This window comes from Ostrea edulis, chromosome 3 (genome assembly GCF_947568905.1).
Source record: "Ostrea edulis chromosome 3, xbOstEdul1.1, whole genome shotgun sequence".
Taxonomy (NCBI): Eukaryota; Metazoa; Mollusca; class Bivalvia; order Ostreida; family Ostreidae; genus Ostrea; species Ostrea edulis.
Window position 1 is genome coordinate 44,902,983 of NC_079166.1, and position 20,742 is coordinate 44,923,724.

Here is a 20,742-nt window from a genome sequence, read left to right on the forward strand (position 1 = left end):
AGCTAAATTACTATATTTCAGACACTATTTGACCTACAATCATCAAACTTTGTCAGTTGATGCATCTTGAGTCTTCGGAGTGTATCGACCAAAAAGTAGGTCACTGTGACCTACTTTTGGCATTTGACAGTTATATTTATATATTTCAGTCACTAATTGACCTACAATCATCAAACTTTGACAGTTGATGCATCTTGAGTCTACGGAGTGTGTCGACCAAAAAGTAGGTCACCTTGACCTACTTTTGGAATTTGACGGCTATATTTATATATTTCAGATACTATTTGACCTACAGTCATCAAACTTTGTCAGTTGATGGGTCTTGCATGTTCGAAGGGTTTCGACCAGAAAGTAGGTCAACTTGACCTGCTTTTGGAATTGGACACCTATATTTATATATTTCATATACTATTTGACCTACAGTCATCAAACTTTGTCAGTTGATGCGTCTTGCATGTTCAAAGGGTGTTGACCAAAAAGTAGGTCACCTTGACCTACTTTTGGAATTGGACGGCTATATTTATATAATTCAGATACTATTTGACCTACAGTCATCAAACTTTGTCAGTTGTTGGGTCTTGCATGTTTGAAGGGTGTTGACGAAAAAGTAGGTCACCTTGACCTACTTTTGGAATTGGACGGCTATATTTATATATTTCAGATACTATTTGACCTACAGTCATCAAACTTTGTCAGTTGATGGGTCTTGCATGTTCGGAGTTCGCTGACCAAAAAGTAGGTCACCATGACCTACGATTGGAATTTGACAGCTATATTTCAATATTCAGATACTAATTGGCTTAAAATCATCAAACTTTGTCGGTTGATATTTCTTGGGTTCTCAAAATGTGTAAACCAAAAAGTAGGTCACATTGACCTACTTTTTTTGAATTCTTAGGATTTAACTAAAGATTTAGAATACTAAGAGGCTAAGAATAGAAATGGTGGGGTTGTACAATTTATCAGAAGAGCGATTCTAGGCCCTTGGGCCTATTGTTTCATTAAGTTATGGCCCTTGGACTTAGAAAAATAGCATGAATTATCAGTTTTCCGGACTTTTTTTTGGTTATGCTTGCAGATATTCATTTGATATTTGGTACATTGCTTTGCCATAACAAGTTACAGATCAAGTTCAAATTTTGTCTCGGTCCGTTCTTTTTTCATTAAGTTATGGCCCTTGAACTTAGAAAAATAGCATGAATTGTTAGTATCTCTGTAGATAAGAGTACTACACTCATTAAAACTTCTAGCATAGTAATACAAAAATATAGCTAAATTATCCATGATCACCTACATGTCACAGTTTATTGACTTGGTTAAAGACCTATGATTATAAATTTCTCTTTTTTTTTTTCCCCTGGTCTAGTCTTTACTCGAATAGTAGTTGATTTCCTATCCTGGTTCCCCAATTTTCCCTCTTACCATAACCTACATAATGAACTTCGAATAATGTACAGAGTTTTTTTGCGACCGGTTGGGAACAATGTATTGCCATGCAATACTCTCAGAATGCTTGTTGTAAATGTATTGATACACTTTCAATGGCTTCATATACTATTTGTATCACTGAAAGTGAGGGAGGTGAATTGCCTCACTGGCTAAAGGATATTTTTTTACTACTTTGGAGGATAGGTATGGCTGTATAGGAGGTTTAGGCCTTTAAAACATCCCCTCATACACGTTCTACCATTTTGTAAAGCAATGATTTATATAAAGTCCTTTTTATTAAGTAAATGTAGCATTTTATAAAGCTTTAAAGGGAGTGCTATTTTTGTAATAGGTGTTTGAAACTTATGAATTCCAGTTGGTTTGACATATCCTTTGATATGTATTAGAATTATAATGTCTTCATTAACTAATATTGCACTTAAAAGGGACTGGTTCACGTTTTTTTTAAAACAAATGATTTCCATATTTGACACAACTCATTTAATGCTGACAAACACAATTTGGACCTTCTGAATGTAAGGATAAGAGCAATATTTCAGCCTGAACTCTGCGATGCAAACAAAGACTCGATTCTTTATGTTTACAAACACACCAGTGAAAGTTAATTTTGTAATTTAAAGCATCTTAATTTTGTTCAGTCACAATGTTTACTTTTGAATGACACATTTTATCTCGAGTACATATATCACACACGTGCTGACAGGGTTTCCTGTCATTTTACGGCATTTCAGGAGAATCAACTTTCAGGGTTTTGCAATGTGAATGTATGAAATTATAGATATCTTATGTTTAGTTCTGGAAATACCGGATTTTTTTTTATATTAGCAAGTTGTTTAATTGGCTTACAGTAGAGGAAATTCGTAATACAATCCGGCATTGTAATACTTTAATTTTTCCATTCATAGTACCTACAAGGATGCTATACTAAAGGCAATAAATTGTGTATTTCTGTGGATATCGTGTGATTTTGTACGTTCTGGAATTAAACTGTAGTTTTATACTACACTGTCTGTAGACAAAAAACCCAAAGATTAGTTATAACATTTGAACTGTGAATGAGAGAGATTCAATGTAGAGCAAGAGTCATCCCACTCCAATGCCTGTAATTTTCTTTATAACATCATCTCATCGCTTAGGATTTTGCGTTAAGTTTGCTATTAGAATTTCTTCATTAAAATCACATCGGTTCCTCTTGCTGATGTTTTAACCTTTATGGTTATGTCAACCCAACTTTCCACATGATTCTGTCTTTCACTTCTCACGGACATTTTGGGTATTCCTTCAAATTTCGTCCACAGGCTGTGTCCAGACTTTTCCCCCCATGGCCTTCTGTATGAACTTGAACTAACATTTCTTGATTGTACCGTCCTAGCCTATCGATGCTTCATGACAAATACATGTATATTCATATTTATGAGAACTTGGCTTTGTTAAAATGTATTAACCTTGACCTCTAATTTCCAGATTATGCATTTATTTATTTTTTAACTAACGTCTTGGCATGTTTATAATGAATTCCTCGTGCTAAAACACATAAAGCATTTAGATCTCTAATATTTCCTTGAATACTCACAATTACCATGGTCTCCAACATCACTGGCCCGTTTTGTCGTTGTCTCATATCGTATGATGTGTCATTTAAAAAAAAAATTATTTCATGTTCAGTAATAACAAGTTACGCTATCCAACTACTGTTTGAAATCCTTTACACTGATTCTTCAAATGTATAGAACTTAAGGATGCGTTTCCTCCACTTTCATGGTTTCGGCACCACAGAATGTTCTTCAGCAGGATATAGTGCAAATCTCTTATGCAGATGCTTTTGTTTTGCAAATTTTGGCTTCTCGGGTTTTGTCATGGGCGATGACTGGGGTTATGACTCAAAAGTCTGAAAGTTTTTTATGCCCGATAAAAACATATTTCGTTGAATAAACTTGCGAATTAAGTCCATACAGTGTAACTGGTCCCCATGTAGGCAATACTCAATTCGTGCCTCTTCTGCGTTTGACTGTTTTAACTCTCCACTTTAACTTTTCTTAAAGGAACTTTGGACCCTACTGGATTTTTCTCCAACCATTTGTCTCCTTTTTACATTGATGGGATTGATTGATGTTTTCCACCACACTCAACAATTTTTCAGTTATCTTGTGGCGCACAGTTTTTATTGATGGAAGAGAAAACCCAGATACAATGAACCTGGGAAGAGACCACCAACCTTCCGAAAGTAAACTGGGAAATTCTCTCTTTTGCCGGCGCGAGCGGGGTTCGAACCCGCGCCGACAGAGGTGAGAGGCCTTGTGATTTTGAGCGCGATGCTCGGCCACGGAGGCCCTCCTACATTGATGGAAAATGTCTGAAATATTAAAAATGAAAGGTGAATATAACGAATGGTGATCAATCTCATAACTCCTACAAGCAATACAAAATAGATAGTTGGGCAAACACAGACCCCTGGACACACCAGAAGTGGGATCAGGTGCCTAGGAGGAGTAAGCATCCCCTGTCGACCGGTCACACCCGCCGTGACCCTATATCCTGTTCAGGTAAACGGAGTTATCCGCAGTCAAAATTAGTGTGCCAAGAACGGCTTAACAATCGGTATGAAATACGTCAGACAGCATTTGACCCAATGATAGGTTGTATTGACGAACTAGATCGTTATAACGACCATAGAATTTGCAAAATGCTGACTTCAATCGAGACTGTTGAAACCCCTGTACCATCAACTTGTTTGTCAGTAGCTTACCTCGATTTAAAAACTGACTATACGCAGAACAAGCTCTTGCATATCGAATCAGTTGAGAGATCTAAACACCATATGCAGGTGATAGTGGAATATTGCTACATAAATATGGGAAGTTGACGATGGAGAAGCTGAAATCATCCCGTTTGTCATACAGCTGAGTTGTCAGTTTGCCATTAATGTCTACTTTCAATAGAATATTTAAGTATGAAGCAGAAGTGGACGACTCTGTAGTGTCCTTTATTTCGAGCTCACAGGGATATATCAGATCAACATATGAATGAAAGTTATTATTGTTAATAGACAAAACGTCATCGATATATCGAATCTGTATTTCTACTGTCACCCAGATCTAGGTTTGTATTCTTTGGGTATTTTTTCCTTTTTTGTTTAACACTTAATTCGACATTTCTATTTTTAAAATATATATCTGATAAGTGTGCCTCTTCTCGTGCAGGTCCCGCTGCTGGCAAAAACGATTGCAGTCGCATTGACCTTTTTTAAAGCTTCATTCTTTGAGATCACAGTTTTCATTCACCATTACCAGTGTCGTCTGCTGTTTTGAAATGTTACTTTCTGGTTTTCCTGGAGTTTGCTTTGTTTCTTGCAACTGCTGGAAATCAACGATTGAAAAAAGAAATTTAAGGCTTCCATCTTTGAGATCACATGTTCATGCCCCCCACACCGAGATCTGTTATTATGTTTTGACATTCTGTGGAAAACTTTAAACTTGGTCGCTACCTTTGAATGGCGAGGGATGGGGCTCTCGTATGTCATATGTGCATTTCTTGTGACAAGAACTTTCTTTTGGTACTAAAGTTTCTTACTTTGCAATTCTAACCTTGGAGTTCGACCTACAAATACTACAAGTGTCTCCTTAACTACCAAGGTAGGACTTTTATATCTTATGTATAGATTCCTTATTACAAGACAATATATGTGATACATGATTTTTCGCCTTGTGAAATATCTTGGGAGTTTAACCTAAAATTCAAAACTTTAACCTAGTTCACAACTTTTGAATTGTAAGTGATAGGTCTCTTTATTTCATTCTTTCTTAAATGGCCTACTTTTGGTACCATAGTTTTTGTCCTTGTGGCATTGACCTTGGAGTTTTGCATACTTTTAAGAAAAGTTAATCTAGGCAATATGTCCTGAAATATTTTGTATATGAATTCTTGATGACATTTGCTTCTTTGTTGCCATTGGGCTCATGAAAAAGTCATATTTTAGGTCGTTATGATGCCATGCATGTTATAGTGGCATGCATGTTAAAGACCAAAATACTTCCCGAATTTTTTACTTCATGCAGCTATATGTATGTGCCTTATATGGTTGTAAGGGCGAATTTATGACGCATTTAAAATTGTGGCATTTGAACAGTATGTTGTAATTTTATTGTGACGCTACGTACATGATAATAAACAAATGGACGAAAGCTATGTAACCTGTTATATTTTCTCCTAGGAATGACATTTTATTTCAGTGTTGAGGAACTGGTTTTAAAAATTATCAGTTTACCCTAAATTATATGCCGAAAAGCATTTGCATTTAAAGGAAATGTTGCAAAGATTATATAGTGAGCCAACACCATCAATATATCTGGGAGTTCTGCGCATCACTCCAATGTAAATAGTGAAACAGCAAAGTTAGTTGACGAATTCATCATCGAACAAGTGTGTAGTTAGCATCTATGTTCATTGATGTCTGAAAAGGTGCGTCTGTCTGCAAATATGCACAAATATAAATAGCTGCTATAGTAAACCCCCCATCCGAATGCGCGAATTTCTAAACGCAGGGAATACTTACCAAATCTATCAAATATTCTTATAACGAAATACATGGCCATTCCTCTCATTATCAAGGTTAATGAAAATTTATTATGATACTCAAATATTCCATGTGATTTCGACATGTTATTAATGATGATTGGGTTTACAATCCGTCGTAATAAGCACCTCCCTCGCGTGCCCTGTCTTTGTAGCAAACGGGATGACTTCAGCTTCTCTATCGTCAACCTCCCATATTTATGTAACAATATTCCATTATCACCTGCATATGGTGTTCACGAGTGTCTCTCAACTGATTTGTTTTTCAAAAGCCTGTTCTGGGTATGATCAATCTTTAAATCAAGATTGGCTACTGAGAAACAAGTTAATGTTACAGGGCCTTCAAGAGTCTTGTTTAAGGTCAGCATTTTGCAAATTTTATGGTCGTTATAACTTTTTAGTGTGCCAATAGATGAATACGACCTGTCATTTGGTCCAATCCTGTCTGACTTGTTTCATACTAATTTTCAGGCCGTTCTTTACACACTGATTGTGACTGCCGATTACTCCGTTTACCTTGTTAATTTTGTATTCCTTGCAGGGGTCATGATATTGATCACTACGTTATCTTTACCTTTTCCTTGAAAAGAGCAGCATATCCTTCCTCTCGGTAAACTCGATTTTGTTCAGTTGGCATTGGGTCAGGATTAAGACAATCTGATGAAACTCAAATCCTTTGATCCGTTCACGTAGATCTGAAGTAATCTTATAGAGAGTCACGTCCGCATGATCTTTCGTTAAGCCAATCAAATGCACGCTGTGGGATTCATAAAACATCGATTAATTGATTCTGCCAGCGATGTTTTCTTATAGACCCTTATGTTAACTTCATGACTGCGACCATGATCGGAGGCTGCACAAGCGTCAAAACAAGCAATGTAATGTAAAAAACATCTGCATTCTCTGAAGGAATTTGTTTTATTTAGCCTGGTAAAAATCCCGATGGAGAGGAAACAATAAAAGAAGTTTTTGGATAGAAAATTGAAATTTACCGACGGAAGAAAACAGTTGATCAGCAGCTCTCTAAACCTCGACATCGTTGAAGTTATCGATAGAGGTGTGTTCCAAAAATGTTTTAGGTCGGTACAAAAGATTATAGAATCCTTAGAGCTAAAAGACAGTTGAAAAATGCTTTGTTCAATGCCGTCAATAATTGGTTACAAACACCACTACATCAGCCATCTTATGAAACAGCTGTACATGTATTCAAATCGTACCCATCACTATTTATAGATGAATCGTAATTGACAATTTACCAAATTTGGTTGTATTTGATCTCGTACGATTTATACATTTATCTAGTTTTAACTAGCCACCTAAATATTCTCACTACATTTGTGTCAAGACTTATCTCTAAGATCAAATAAAACCCCAGTTAAACTGAAAATACAGCTTCAATAAAGGTCGCTCTTTAATAACCATGTTAAGTTGTAGGTCAATTCAAACCCCGTCTTATTGAAATTTATTCACTATAGATCCCACCACCAAATGTCGCCGAGATCTAATGGATATTTTTCTCTATTATTTTCTTATTTCCATCAATAACTGACACTGTCACCTCAACTTATTGGAGCTTTCCGGTATTTTTGGAAAACTAAGTAATACTGAATTTGCCAGAAAAACTCGAGAAGCTTAGGTGATCTTTCTGCTTGTTACAAGTTTCCTGGCAATGGTGTTGATATGAAAGGCGAAGATAACGAACAGTGATCAATCTCATAACTCCTATAAGCAATACAAAATATAGTTGGGCAAACATGGACCCCTGGATATACCAGAGGGAGGATCAGGTGCTTAGGAGGAGTAAACATCACCTGTCAACCGGTCACATCCACCGTGAACCATATATCTTGATCAAGTAAACGGAGTCATCCATAGTAAAAATCAGTGTGCCAAGAACGGCCTAACATTCTGTGCTTAGGAGGAGTAAGCACCCCTGCCGATCGGTCACACCCATCGTGAGCCCTATATCTTGATCAGGTAAATGGAGTTATCCGTAGTCAAAATCAGTGTGCCAAGAATGGCATAACAATCGCCATTAAACACGTCAGACAGCATTTGACCCAATAATAGGTTGTATTGGCAAACTAGATCATTATAACGACCATAGAATTTGCGAAATGCTGACTTTAAACGAGACTATTAGAACCCCTGCACCATCAACGTGTTTGTCAGTAGCCTGCTTCGATTTAAAAACTGACCATACGCATAACAAGCTCTTGCGTATCGAATCAGTTGAGAGATCTAAACACCATATGCAGGGGATAATGGAATATTGCTACATAAATATGGGAATTAAGCTGACGATGGAGAAGTTGAAATCATCCCGTTTGTCATAAACTTGAGTTGTTAGTTTGCCGTTAATATCTATTGTCAATAAAATATGTAAGTATGAAGCAGAAGTGGACGACTCTGTAGTGTCTTTTATTTCGAGTTCACTGGGATATATCGAATCGACATATGAATGAAAAGTATTATTGTTAATAGATAATACGTCGTCGATGTATCTAAATGTCTCACTGAAGGCCACAGCAAGAGATTTATTCTTCTCACGTAGAAGTTTTTGAATAAATTCTGCTTCATAGGAATATTAAAACAGGTCATCTAACAAAGGAGCACAATTTGTGCCCATGGGGATTCCAATAGACTGTTAGAAGACTTGATCACCAAAGACCACAAAGGTATTGTTAATGAGGAACCCCAGCACATTTTTCTATTTCAACTTCAGAGTACTTGTACATGGAATAAGAGTAGCGTTTAACAAAGTAATTTTTTGGATGACTGATCACTAGATAGGAATACTTGCGTTTTCCATTTTATTTTTGTTGAAGAAGCATTTGTCTATGATGTCAAAAAGTCTAGTGTTTAATTTATCGTGAGGAATGGTTGTGTAAAGTGTTGAAAAGCCATACATTTTGATGTTGTTGAATTGAGAAAAGTTTGGGTACTTCAAGTTTACTAAAAGTTCTTTAGAATTTTTTAGAATTCATATTTGATTTACACCATTTCTGGCATATGTAGTCGCACAGTACGTTTGAAGCTTCTCCTTCACAGCTGTTAATATTTTTGTGAGGAGCAAAGATTGGTAGAACATTTATAGGATCCAGCAATGTATCTTTGTTTGTAAGGGTTTTTATGAAGTTTAGGAATCCAGTATAGGTACGGTAACTTATATTCATCCGACATATTGACTGGGATATTAAACGTGTCTAAAGCTGAAAAAGTTTCCAATTGTCTAATGATATTCAATATCGTTAATACAAAACCTAATTTTAAAACATCCTGTTTAATTCGTCAAGTGTAGACAACTTGCAATGGCCCACATAATGTTAAAATATATTTCATTATACCAGACTACTTTACATTTAATTTCTCCTAGTCTAGGTACTTAATAATAAGTCAATTCGATTTTAACCTTATTTATCTTGTTTATTGTTTCCCTTTTCCACATTAATGTCAGTTTGTTAAAAATCGATTCTTTGTAGGAAAGGTCCCCGAAACACCACATCACCACACCTTGTATTGTCAAGAGTTCACCATCGTTTAAGTACTCTGAAAAATCAATTTCTTTGAAAATACTTGTACATGTATATCTATATTTTGTATCCTATCAAAATACATGCACTATAAAATTTCTACTTTTCTGGGTTTTTGTTTTACTGTACCATGAATTCAAAGTTCCCCTCAAACAACAGAAAGTACACGCCTTAAGCTAACCTCGCGTGTTTTCCCCACCGCATTGGACAACTTACTATTTTCGTCTTCCCCTCTCTCTTCATACTGTCATGTAAAAAGAAAAATGAGCAGTATGTGTCATGCCGATACAGATTTAATCAAGTAATACTATTTCAAAAGAGTTGCTATTCGTAATATTTTAATTTTGTGCGTTATTTTACCGCCTGGAAATCATTGTCTAAGGCCTCTGTACCATAATTTTAGAACTTCCTCTCTGGATGGAAAATTTCTGCAAAGAAATAACCAATGAATCAATAGAAAACAAATTTTAAAGCAAAACAAATTCCTAAAATGTATGGTAATGTAACTATAACACGCTTCCATGCTTCTTTTTTTTTAAAGCGAAGGTTCGCCTAAAGTGAGGCTTATTCATTTTTAGAACATAACGTTAAATTTATCATCACACAACAACATATGTTGATTAGGGACTACTTTCAATGAAAAATGATCGAGGTTCTGCATTAAAGAAAAATGATAACGATTATTATTATTTCATTTTATTATTATTATTATTATTATTATTATTTTTGCATTAAGGAAAATTGCCGTTTTCTGAATAGATGGATAAAGAATTGTAGTCTTACATCTCTGATAGGCATAATTCCCGATCTTCGCTTGTTGCTACTGACGCTCATTACGGAGAAAACGCTCTGAAAAATGACGTCACGATTTCTGAATGACCTTTAAAAATAATAACTTATCAAAATCAGGATACTATTTCAAACAAAGGTAACGGTACAAAATTATGCTATACTCAAAATCTTGTCAATGCAATATGATTAATAACTTGCTTCTATACTCAACAATAATAAACGTCATATTTTTTACCTTGTTTCTACATGGACTATATAAATAGTTAAGTTAACTGCAGTGCCAACATTGCAACTGTAACCGTTTCGATGAACACCATTGCTCTTCGATAATGGATTATATAGACTTGAATTCTCCCAACGTAGGGGTTGGTGGTACCCATATTCATCCATGGGACCTGATTCTTCATGGACTTTCCCAGGAACTGGACTCGGATCCAAGTCTTTTACAGGAGGTGTGTCAACGTGCAGCACAGGATGTGGGTCAAGTATTTGAACAAGGCATTCAGAATGCGGACGTTTTTTTCAAGGCTCTGGAAAACAACTTGAGTAACGATGAAGCATTGATTCGTGACTATTTGATAGCTTTAGTAGAAATTGTTAATTTACACAGCCATCAGGGAACTCAGCCATTTAAAAATGTCTTAGTTGAATATGAAAATAAATTAACCAAGTACCGAGAGGATTGCACGCGAATTTCCGTTTCAAGGACTGAAGAATTCATAGGCAGAGAATTGGACCTAAAAAATGTAGAAGTAAACTTAAAAGGAAAAAATATCAAGGTTAGTGGTATATTCACCAATATGTCTGAGATGCTGACAACACGTGCACCGAGTTTTACCAATACCTGGTCAAATAAAGAAGCACGCATATATTACATCTCCCAAGAAAGGTCAATAATAATGCTGTCTCTAAATCAAATCAAAGTAAATCTCATAAAATGATACACATACATCAAAGAAAGTCCAGTCAATTCACTCATTCGGTCCATCTGCATTTTCCAGTTTATGAACTTTATTCTGCACAAGAAACAATGCATAAAATCAAACTGAATTCACAAATTATCTTGTGCACTGAAGACCAAAGTACATTGAGCATATCATCGTCTGAAATTTCAGTTTCACTTTCAATCTCGTGAAGCGTATCAACTTCTCTGGTGTGTTTACTACACATTGCAATCCAGTGCCTTTTCTTATGGTAAAATTTGCATGTTGTTCCAATGGCTGGGCACTGTCCAGAGCTTGTGTTTCCATCCTTTTGAATGAAGTCCATGCACATCTGCTACTCTTTCCAACTTGTTTTGGTCCTATATTTTGGGTTTGAGTTTGCGATGTGGTGTACTTTGCGGTGTCTTTTTCTGTGTCGATTAGAAGTTTGACACTCGGTGAACGGAAGAAATATGATCCTCAACTCCTCTGATGAGCTTCAGTTGTTTCTGTGAATTTTCGTACTTACGACCAATGCTGAGAATTTTTGCAAAAGTACGATTACTGCTTCGATCAATAAGTCCCTTCTAAACTTTCATATGACTGACCCCGGCTGTTATAGCGTCCATAAGGACATCATCTGGATCTGTATATTCACAGTCCATTATGTTAAGTCTGAAGTCTTTAACAAAGTTACCAGATGACCCTTCATCACCTTGTTTTCTCTGCTTCATGTTCAACCAGGATGCATGTTTGTTTTTTCTTGAACATGTAAGTCTTAAATATCGAAAAATTTCCCAGGTTTGTCTTCATCCCCAGCTTCATATGTGAACGTTTTGTAGTTTACCGATCCAGATCCCGAATCATCCTGTTCTATCTTTGTCATCAGCGGTTTGAGCGAACCTTTGAAGATTTATACGTGCTGTTTGAAGCGACAAAATTCCTAATACATATTTTGTGCTTCCCAATCTAGGCATGGTGGGTTGAAATGCGCAGCTCTACTTGGCGGTCATATTGAAAGATAATCACTGACACGATGTCCTGAGATGACGGGGAATTCAGAATGTTATTTCTTTTGCAAATGTTTATGATAAACCGGGAGTTTTATATGACTTCCTTAGCACATCTGAAATTGCTGACACCATGTAATGTCCACTTGATTTCGGAGATGCTAACGATAGGTGCACTGAGTTTTATCAATTTTAATGAAACAAAATATGGTGTATCGAACCCTGTCAAATAAACAAGCAAGCATATATTACATTTGGATGCAATAACCCAGGAGCCTGGTGCATTATACTTCCATTGAAATACTCTATATCAATAGTATACATTAACAGTTACATACATTATAATTACATGTAACAGCGACATATATTATAGTTCAATCATGTGCATACACGAGATAAATTCCGTAAGGCGAAGGGTGAGGTTCTGTTCATTCTGGCTTCTAGGGGTGGGATTTTCATCGGCGTCGCAACAACCCAGATTTTTAATGAATTTTCATACAATGCTTGTGTGATGTTGTTTGGAAACAAAAATGGTTTTGCGTTTCAAACAAATGTGAAACACATATCTGTTGGAATTCCCATGGGCACGAATTGTGTTCCTTTGTTAGCTGACCTGTTTCTATATTCATATGAAGCAGAATTTATTAAAAAACTTGTACGCGAGAAGAAAAAAATCTCTCACCGTGGCCTTCAATTCGACATTTAGATATATCGATGACGTTTTGTGTATTAACAATAATAGCTTTTATTCATATATCGATTTGATATATCCCTGTGAGCTCGAAATAAAGGACACCACAGATTCGTCCACTTCTGCTTCATACTTAGATATTCTATTAAAAGTAGACATTAACGGCAAACTGACAACTCAACTGCATGACAAACGGGATGATTTCAGCTTCTCCATCGTCAACTTCCCATATTTATGTAGCAATATTCCATTATCACCTGCATATGGTGTTTAGATCTCTCAACTGATTCGATATGCAAGAGCTTGTTCTGCGTATAGTCAGTTTTTAAATCGAGGTAAGATACTGACAAACAAGTTGATGGTACAAGGGTTTCAACAGTCTCGATTGAAGTCAGCATTTTGCAAATTCTATGGTCGTTATAACGATCTAGTTCGTCAATATAACTTCGCATAGGGTCAAATGCTGTCTGACGTGTTTCATACCGATTGTTAAGCCGTTTTTGGCACACTGATTTTGACTACGGATAACTCCGTTTACTTGATCAGGATATAGGGCTCACGGCGGGTGTGACCGGTCTACAGGGGATGCTTACTCCTCCTAGGCACCTGATCCCACCTCTGATGTGTCCAGGGGTCCGTGTTTGCCCAACTATCTATTTTGTATTGCTTGTAGGAGTTATGAGATTGATCACTGTTCGTTATCTTCACCTTGCATCATACATGTATTTCAACATTTTTGTGACTTCTTAAGTTGTATGTTCTACAAATCACTGTACATATTTAGGTGTTGCTGTCTGTGGAATGGGTGGGATGGGAAAATAAGTTTAGCCACTGAAGTTTGTTACAGACTACAGCACGCTAGACAAAATTGGCATGTTAAGACTATAGACATGAGGTAAGTGCTGCTTATCAAATATTACAACATACACAATGTGTATTTAAGGTTGTAAAATCCTGACACAATGTTATTTCCCTTTTATATTTTTCAGAATAATGAATTTTAAAGATACATATTATCCTTGTCAGTGGTTTAGAACTATAGGAAAGAAAATTAAGCGTCTCCGATGAGATTTGAACTACTAATATGATATCCAGTATTCATATACTTTAACACTTTAACAAAGGAGGTTACTACTTATCTAATTTACAAATTGGGCTTGATGCTACCAAGGGGCTCAAAATAAAAACCTCCCGATTATAAAGTAAAGGTTCTGATCGGTTCTGAAATGACCGTTGTAAAGCTCTAAAAGTATCATCAATCTTTGTGTTGGTTCAGAATCAAACTTATCATTATATATAGTTTCTGTTCAGGAATCGATAACTACAACTTATCATTATTCATAATGTGCAGAAATGTTGTCAATATGAAGAATTTGAATATCTCATGAAATTATGTTTCCATGGGACAAGTTTGTAGAGGATTATCATGAAAGACGTGTCCATAAAGTAAGGGAGGGGGTATGTTTATGTAATACCACTGGGAGTGCAGTTATTCTAGCCAACTTAATTTAGAAAATGTATTTGCATAAAGGAAATCATGACCATAGTACTTCTATCTTTAAATGTTTAGTTCACTTGTGTTTCCACTAGTGATTTCATATCAAATGTATTCAATATCAGCTGTATTTTTTTATGAGATCATTTTTTTTTCTATAGCTGTTTACAAAACCAAGCATGTGCATATCTACATTTAGTTTAACTTGTAAATGTATTTTATGACTTGTTTTACAGAGAGAAGGAGGACTTGGTTGACTTGCTGAGAGACCTGGTGAGTGAGATGGGCCAGGAGTGTAATAGTGCGGAAGTAAAGGAACTCTACCAGGAGTTGTTCACTGGATTGAGAAGCTTGAAAACAAGTAAGTTATTTTGAATTAAGAAATGAAACTTAAAATTCTTTATTTGATGCATGTATCAAACGAAAATTTGGACAGTAAACTTCATCAATGCTATTTATTATGCTTTTAAGTACATTTGAAAGGAGAAAATTTAAACTGAAATGTCAAACATTAATGATATCACATTGCTTTACATATCAAGTTATGTTATTGATAATTTAGTGTGTTGTTCAACTAATCAAATTATGTGTTACAAGAATAATTTTTTTTTAATGTTTCAAAATTGAAAGAAGAAAAGAGATTTTGATTTATCTCTTGCCAGATAGAAAGTCCTATGTTGCGTATGCTAAAATTATATTTAGAGAATTTCATATGAAGCAAAAATAATTACATGATCCTGTTATACTAATCAGAAATATTATTTGGACAACCAGACTAATATATGCTATAGTTATTCATAAAGAAGGCACCCATAGTATTTATCTTAGGATATTGACCTTCTTTTGCCATAAGGATAAAACTCTCCAAAGTCTGAAAACCGTGAAATGTTTTTATAAGCTACAGCAATCTTGCATAGCGATATACGTGAGCGGATCAGAGGATCTGATTTTAATCAAATTGATAAACTAGAAAATAGCAATTAGAAGAAGAAACTTTACTAATTATGTATTATATAAAAACAATTAAAAATAACAAATAATTCCATGATAAATTTAAAATCTATTTAAATGATGAAATGCTTTTTTCGGTTTGTTAAACAGAACATTAAAGTTGTTGAATGCATTGGAGAAAAAATGCGCAATTCGTTTTAGCAGGTTATGCAAAGTTTTCTACGATGTTTGTGACCTTCATATTCCGTTTAAAAAACCTAAGAAAGCCATTGATTATTTATATTTTTTCTGTATTTTTAAAAAATTATAGGTACTTTCAAATACTAGTACGTAAACTATCAATATTATTGACCTGAAAGTGCTTTAAACGTAACAAATGATAATCACCTTACCTTGACCTCTCACCATATTTGGTGATAATTTCTATATATGTATGGAGCGCCAAGTTAACAGAAACTCAAAGAGTTTGAAGATATCATCAATTCAAATGATGCGCGCAACAATTTAATTAAAGATCTCTTCAAATAATTAATGATATCTTCAATTCTGAATTATTGAGTACATTAATTGAATTGATGATAACATTGATTAATCTGCTGAATTGATGAACGATATAATTGAATTGTTGCTCTCTTCAAATGAATTGATGATGTCAACAATTGAATTGATGTACGCTACTATTCAGTTAAAAAGAGCATTAATTTAATTAATGCGCGCATCATTCTAATAATGCTCGTAATAATTGAATTATTTCTCTCTTTAATTGAATTGTAGCTCTCTTTAAAAGAGTTCCTACGCGCATTAATTCCTTTACAAAAACATTGTAAACTAGTTCTAATTGTAACGGGGACCGTTACAGATGTTCCCCAAACCTCCCCCAATTAAAAAGTGATGTTCTTGTGAATCTATAGGAAAAAATCATTTTATTTTAGCCTTTAATTACATGTAGTACGTTCAATATGGTCATTTCAGTACCAAGAAATGAAAGAAAGCGTTGCACGTGCATACACGCGCATGCGTGTACGATTCCGAATTTTTGTTTATGTCGTTCAACAAGCATTTGTATCATATACCCACAGTATGAATTTCGTAACCTTTCCACCACATATAAGGAAGTTATAGCGATTTCAAAATCGTCCAATCAGAATTCAGCACACGTGCATACACGTGCTGAGCAGTAATTCTAACCACAGCAATTTGTAAGGAGTACCAAGACACATCTAAATCCCTAATATCAATAGAATTTGATGAAAAACAAAAACGTTATCGTTCTTTAAATATTGAACATTTGAAAAACGTTGCACGCGCATGCGCGTGTGCGTTGGCATTTTTTGTTACACCAAAATATAGATACACATATTGTCTACGTATGCTGTGAATATCATCTCATTCGCTTCATAAATAAGATAGTTACAGACGTTTTAGTACTATCCAATCAAAATGAAGCGCACGTGCATGCGCGTGCAAATTGGTAATTTTGACCATGCAAATCAGTTAAGGGTCTCAATATCTATTTATGATATGAATATCAAGCCATTTCAATGAAGAACAAAAAAGTTAGACTGATTCCAAAGTTAGAGTACAAATTTTGTAATGCACGAGCACGCGCATGCGTGCGCGTGCACACAAAATAAATATCATTTTTGATATCTACAAATGATATACTACCATCATATTTAGGTTTCATATCGATCCCTTTAATATTCTGATTTTCCATTTTTTGTACCAAAATTGCAGTGCACGTGCGCGCGCGTGCATGCACGTGCAGACAAAATGACTATCACTATGCACATCTACAAACGCTATACTATCATCCTGGAAAGTTTCATATCGATCCCTTTTGTAGTTTCTGAGAACACTACTGGACAAAAAAGTACCGGAGAAAAAGAATAATAATAATAATAACTAGATTCGATCTCGTTGCGAGCAACGAGTGGGTCTTCCGTCCAAATTTAGATGTGGTTAGATAAGAATTTGACTGACATTTTCGTTCATAAATAATGATACAAATATATTGTCTAGACGTACAATTTAGCTTTGGTAATGTTTTACAAATATTGATCATTTAAATGTTATAAATTAAAGACTCTCTCTACCTCTCGGCAACTAATTAAAAGGGTCAGCTTTTTTTCGAGAAAAAAGTTAATAATGTTATTTACTGCGATACAGATTCAACTGATCAGGCGAGTCATGCCGCCCGGAGGCCTATTTTTTTTTATATCATTCTAGATATATCTCGCAAAACTGAACAAATTTTGTTCTACATGTCCTATGGAAATTTTCTTAAGAAAAAAGTTATTGATTGCGACATTTATCAGACTGTTAAGGCGAGTCATAAGGCCCGTGGGCCTTTTTCTTGATATCGTTTGAAAGATCTTGCAAACCTGAACAACTTTTGGTCTACATGTTTTATCAAAAGTTTCTCCAGAAAAAAACTATTGATTGTGACACTAATCAAACTCTTCAGGCGAGCCATGAGGCCCGTTCGCCTTTTTCATGATGTTGTTTGAAAGATCTTGCAAAACTGAACAACTTTTGCTCTAGATGTCTCATTAAAAGTTTCTTGACTAAAATGTTATAGATTACAACAATAACCCAACTGTTCAGGTGAGCCATGAGACCCGCAGGCCTTATTCTTAACATCGTTAGTAACGCTTGCGAATCTGAACAACTTTTGTTCTACATGTCTTATCAAAAGTTTCTCGAGAAAAAAGTTATTAATGTTATTAATTGTGATACAAATTCGACTGTTCAGGCGAGCCATGACCCCCGCAGGCCTATTTTTTGATATCATTAGATAGATCTTGCAAAACTGAACAACTTTTATTCTACATGTTTCATCAAAGTTTCGTGAGGAAAAAGTTAATCATTGTAACAGAAATTAAATGGTTCAGGCGAGCCATGAAGCCCATGGACCCATTTCTTGATACGGCACGAAAGATCTCAATAAACTGTACAACTTTTGTTATATATGTCTAAAAAAAAATATTTACGAGTATAACGTTATGCGACATTTATCACTGTTAAGGCGAGTCATAAGGCCCGTGGGCCTTTTTCTTGATATCGTTTGAAAGATCTTGCAAAACTGAACAACTTTTGTTCTACATGTCTTATCAAAAGATTCTCGAGAAAAAAGTTAGTAATTGTGACACTGATGAAACTGTTCAGGCGAGCCATGAGGCCCGTTGGCCTTTTTCATGATGTTGTTCGAAAGATCTTGCAAAACTGAACAACTTTTGTTCAAGATGTCTTATTAAAAGTTTCTTGACAAAAATGTTATAGATTGCAACAATAACCCAACTGTTCAGGTGAGCCATGAGACCCGCAGGCCTATTTATTAACATCGTTAGTTAACCCTTGCGAAACTGAACAACTTTTGTTCTACATGTCTTGTCAAAAGTTTCTCGAGAAAAAAGTTATTAATGTTATTAATTGTGATACAAATTCGACTGTTCAGGCGAGCCATGACGCCCTGAGGCCTAGTTTTTTATATCATTAGATAGATCTTGCAAACCTGAACAACTTTTATTCTACATGTCTTATCAAAAGTTTCGTGAGAAAAAAGTTAATCATTGTAACAGAAATTCAATGGTTCAGGCGAGCCATGAGGCCTATGGGCCCATTTTTTGATATGACACGAAAGATCTCAATAAACTGTACAACTTTGGTTATATATGTCTAAGCAAAATATTTACGAGTAAATAGTTATGATTTAAAACGTGGAGAAAAATGAGACACTTTTTAAAACTCCATTTTCGACCCCTACCGAGCTTCCATACTAGGCACTTCCGGAAATTTTGAAAACCCAGGTGCACAACTACAACATGTCGTCTAACATCACTGAAAATTTCAGCACTCTAGCTTTTATCGTTTTTGAGTTTTTGTCTGGACAAAATGGTCATCTGAAAATCGATAAAAGGGGGATAACTTCCAACCGGAAGTGATTTTTCAAAAATTGAAACGGCGGTACAAACTTCAAATGGCAACGCATCAATCCTGAAAATTTGAAGCAAATTGATCCAGCCATCTCCGAGAAATCTTCTGCACAAAAATCGGTAAGGAGAAAAAAAAAGAATAATAATAATAACTAGATTCGATCTCGTTGCGAGCAACGAGTGGGTCTTCCGTCCAAATTTAGATGTGATTAGATAAGAATTTGACTGACATTTTCGTTCATAAATAATGATACAAATATATTGTCTAGACGTACAATTTAGCTTTGGTAATGTTTTACAAATATTGATCATTTAAATGTTATAAATTAAAGACTCTCTCTACCTCTCGGCAACTAATTAAAGGGGTCAGCTTTTTTTTGAGAAAAAAGTTAATAATCTTATTTACTGCGATATAGATTCGACTGATCAGGCGAGTCATGCCGCCCGGAGGCCTATTTTTTTTTTTTATATCATTCTAGATATATCTCGCAAAACTGAACAAATTTTTTTCTACATGTCCTATGGAAATTTTCTTAAGAAAAAATTTATTAATTGCGACATTTATCAGACTGTTAAGGCGAGTCATAAGGCCCGTGGGCCTTTTTCTTGATATCGTTTGAAAGATCTTGCAAACCTGAACAACTTTTGGTCTACATGTTTTATCAAAAGTTTCTCCAGAAAAAAGCTATTGATTGTGACACTAATCAAACTCTTCAGGCGAGCCATGAGGCCTGTTCGCCTTTTTCATGATGTTGTTTGAAACATCTTGCAAAAGTGAACAACTTTTGCTCTAGATGTCTCATTAAAAGTTTTTCACTAAAATGTTATAGATTACAACAATAACCCAACTGTTCAGGTGAGCAATGAGACCCGCAGGCCTTATTCTTAACATCGTTAGTAACGCTTGCGAATCTGAACAACTTTTGTTCTACATGTCTTATCAAAAGTTTCTCGAGAAAAAAGTTATTAATGTTATTAATTGTGATACAAATTCGACTGTTCAGGCGAGCCATGACGCCCGCAGGCCTATTTTTTGATATCATTAGATAGATCTTGCAAAACTGAACAACTTTTATTCTACATGTCTTATAAAAAGTTTCGTGAGAAAAAACTTAATCATTGTAACAGAAACTCAATGGTTCAGGCAAGCCATGAGGCCCATGGGCCCATTTCTTGGTACAGCACGAAAAATCTCAATAAACTGTACAACTTTTGTTATATATGTCTAAACAAAATATTTACGAGTATAACGTTATGCGACATTTATCACTGTTAAGGCGAGTCATAAGGCCCGTGGGCCTTTTTCTTGATATCGTTTGAAAGATCTTGCAAAACTGAACAACTTTTGTTCTACATGTCTTATCAAAAGATTTTCGAGAAAAAAGTTAGTA

General features: G+C 35.3%; 1 protein-coding gene and 1 long non-coding RNA gene across 3 annotated transcripts in view; one reads left to right on the plus strand and one right to left on the minus strand.

Annotated features, from left to right (window-relative positions):
* LOC125676480 (uncharacterized) overlaps nt 1-20,742 on the plus strand; it is an 81,749-nt gene that overhangs the window by 37,705 nt on the left and 23,302 nt on the right. Inside the window, 4 exon segments of the mRNA XM_056160911.1 lie at nt 10,710-11,118; nt 13,747-13,787; nt 13,790-13,865; nt 14,702-14,826. Of these exon segments, the coding sequence (XP_056016886.1) occupies nt 10,710-11,118; nt 13,747-13,787; nt 13,790-13,865; nt 14,702-14,826 (651 nt within the window).
* On the minus strand, nt 9,425-10,428 carry LOC125673775 (uncharacterized). 2 transcript variants are annotated; one of them, XR_008800913.1, is made up of 4 exons: nt 10,338-10,428; nt 9,947-9,982; nt 9,771-9,798; nt 9,425-9,570 (listed from the first exon to the last, which is right to left on the minus strand). It is a non-coding gene; the product is annotated as an uncharacterized LOC125673775 (long non-coding RNA). The 2 variants fall into 2 exon arrangements; XR_008800914.1 differs by having other exon boundaries at nt 9,425-9,798.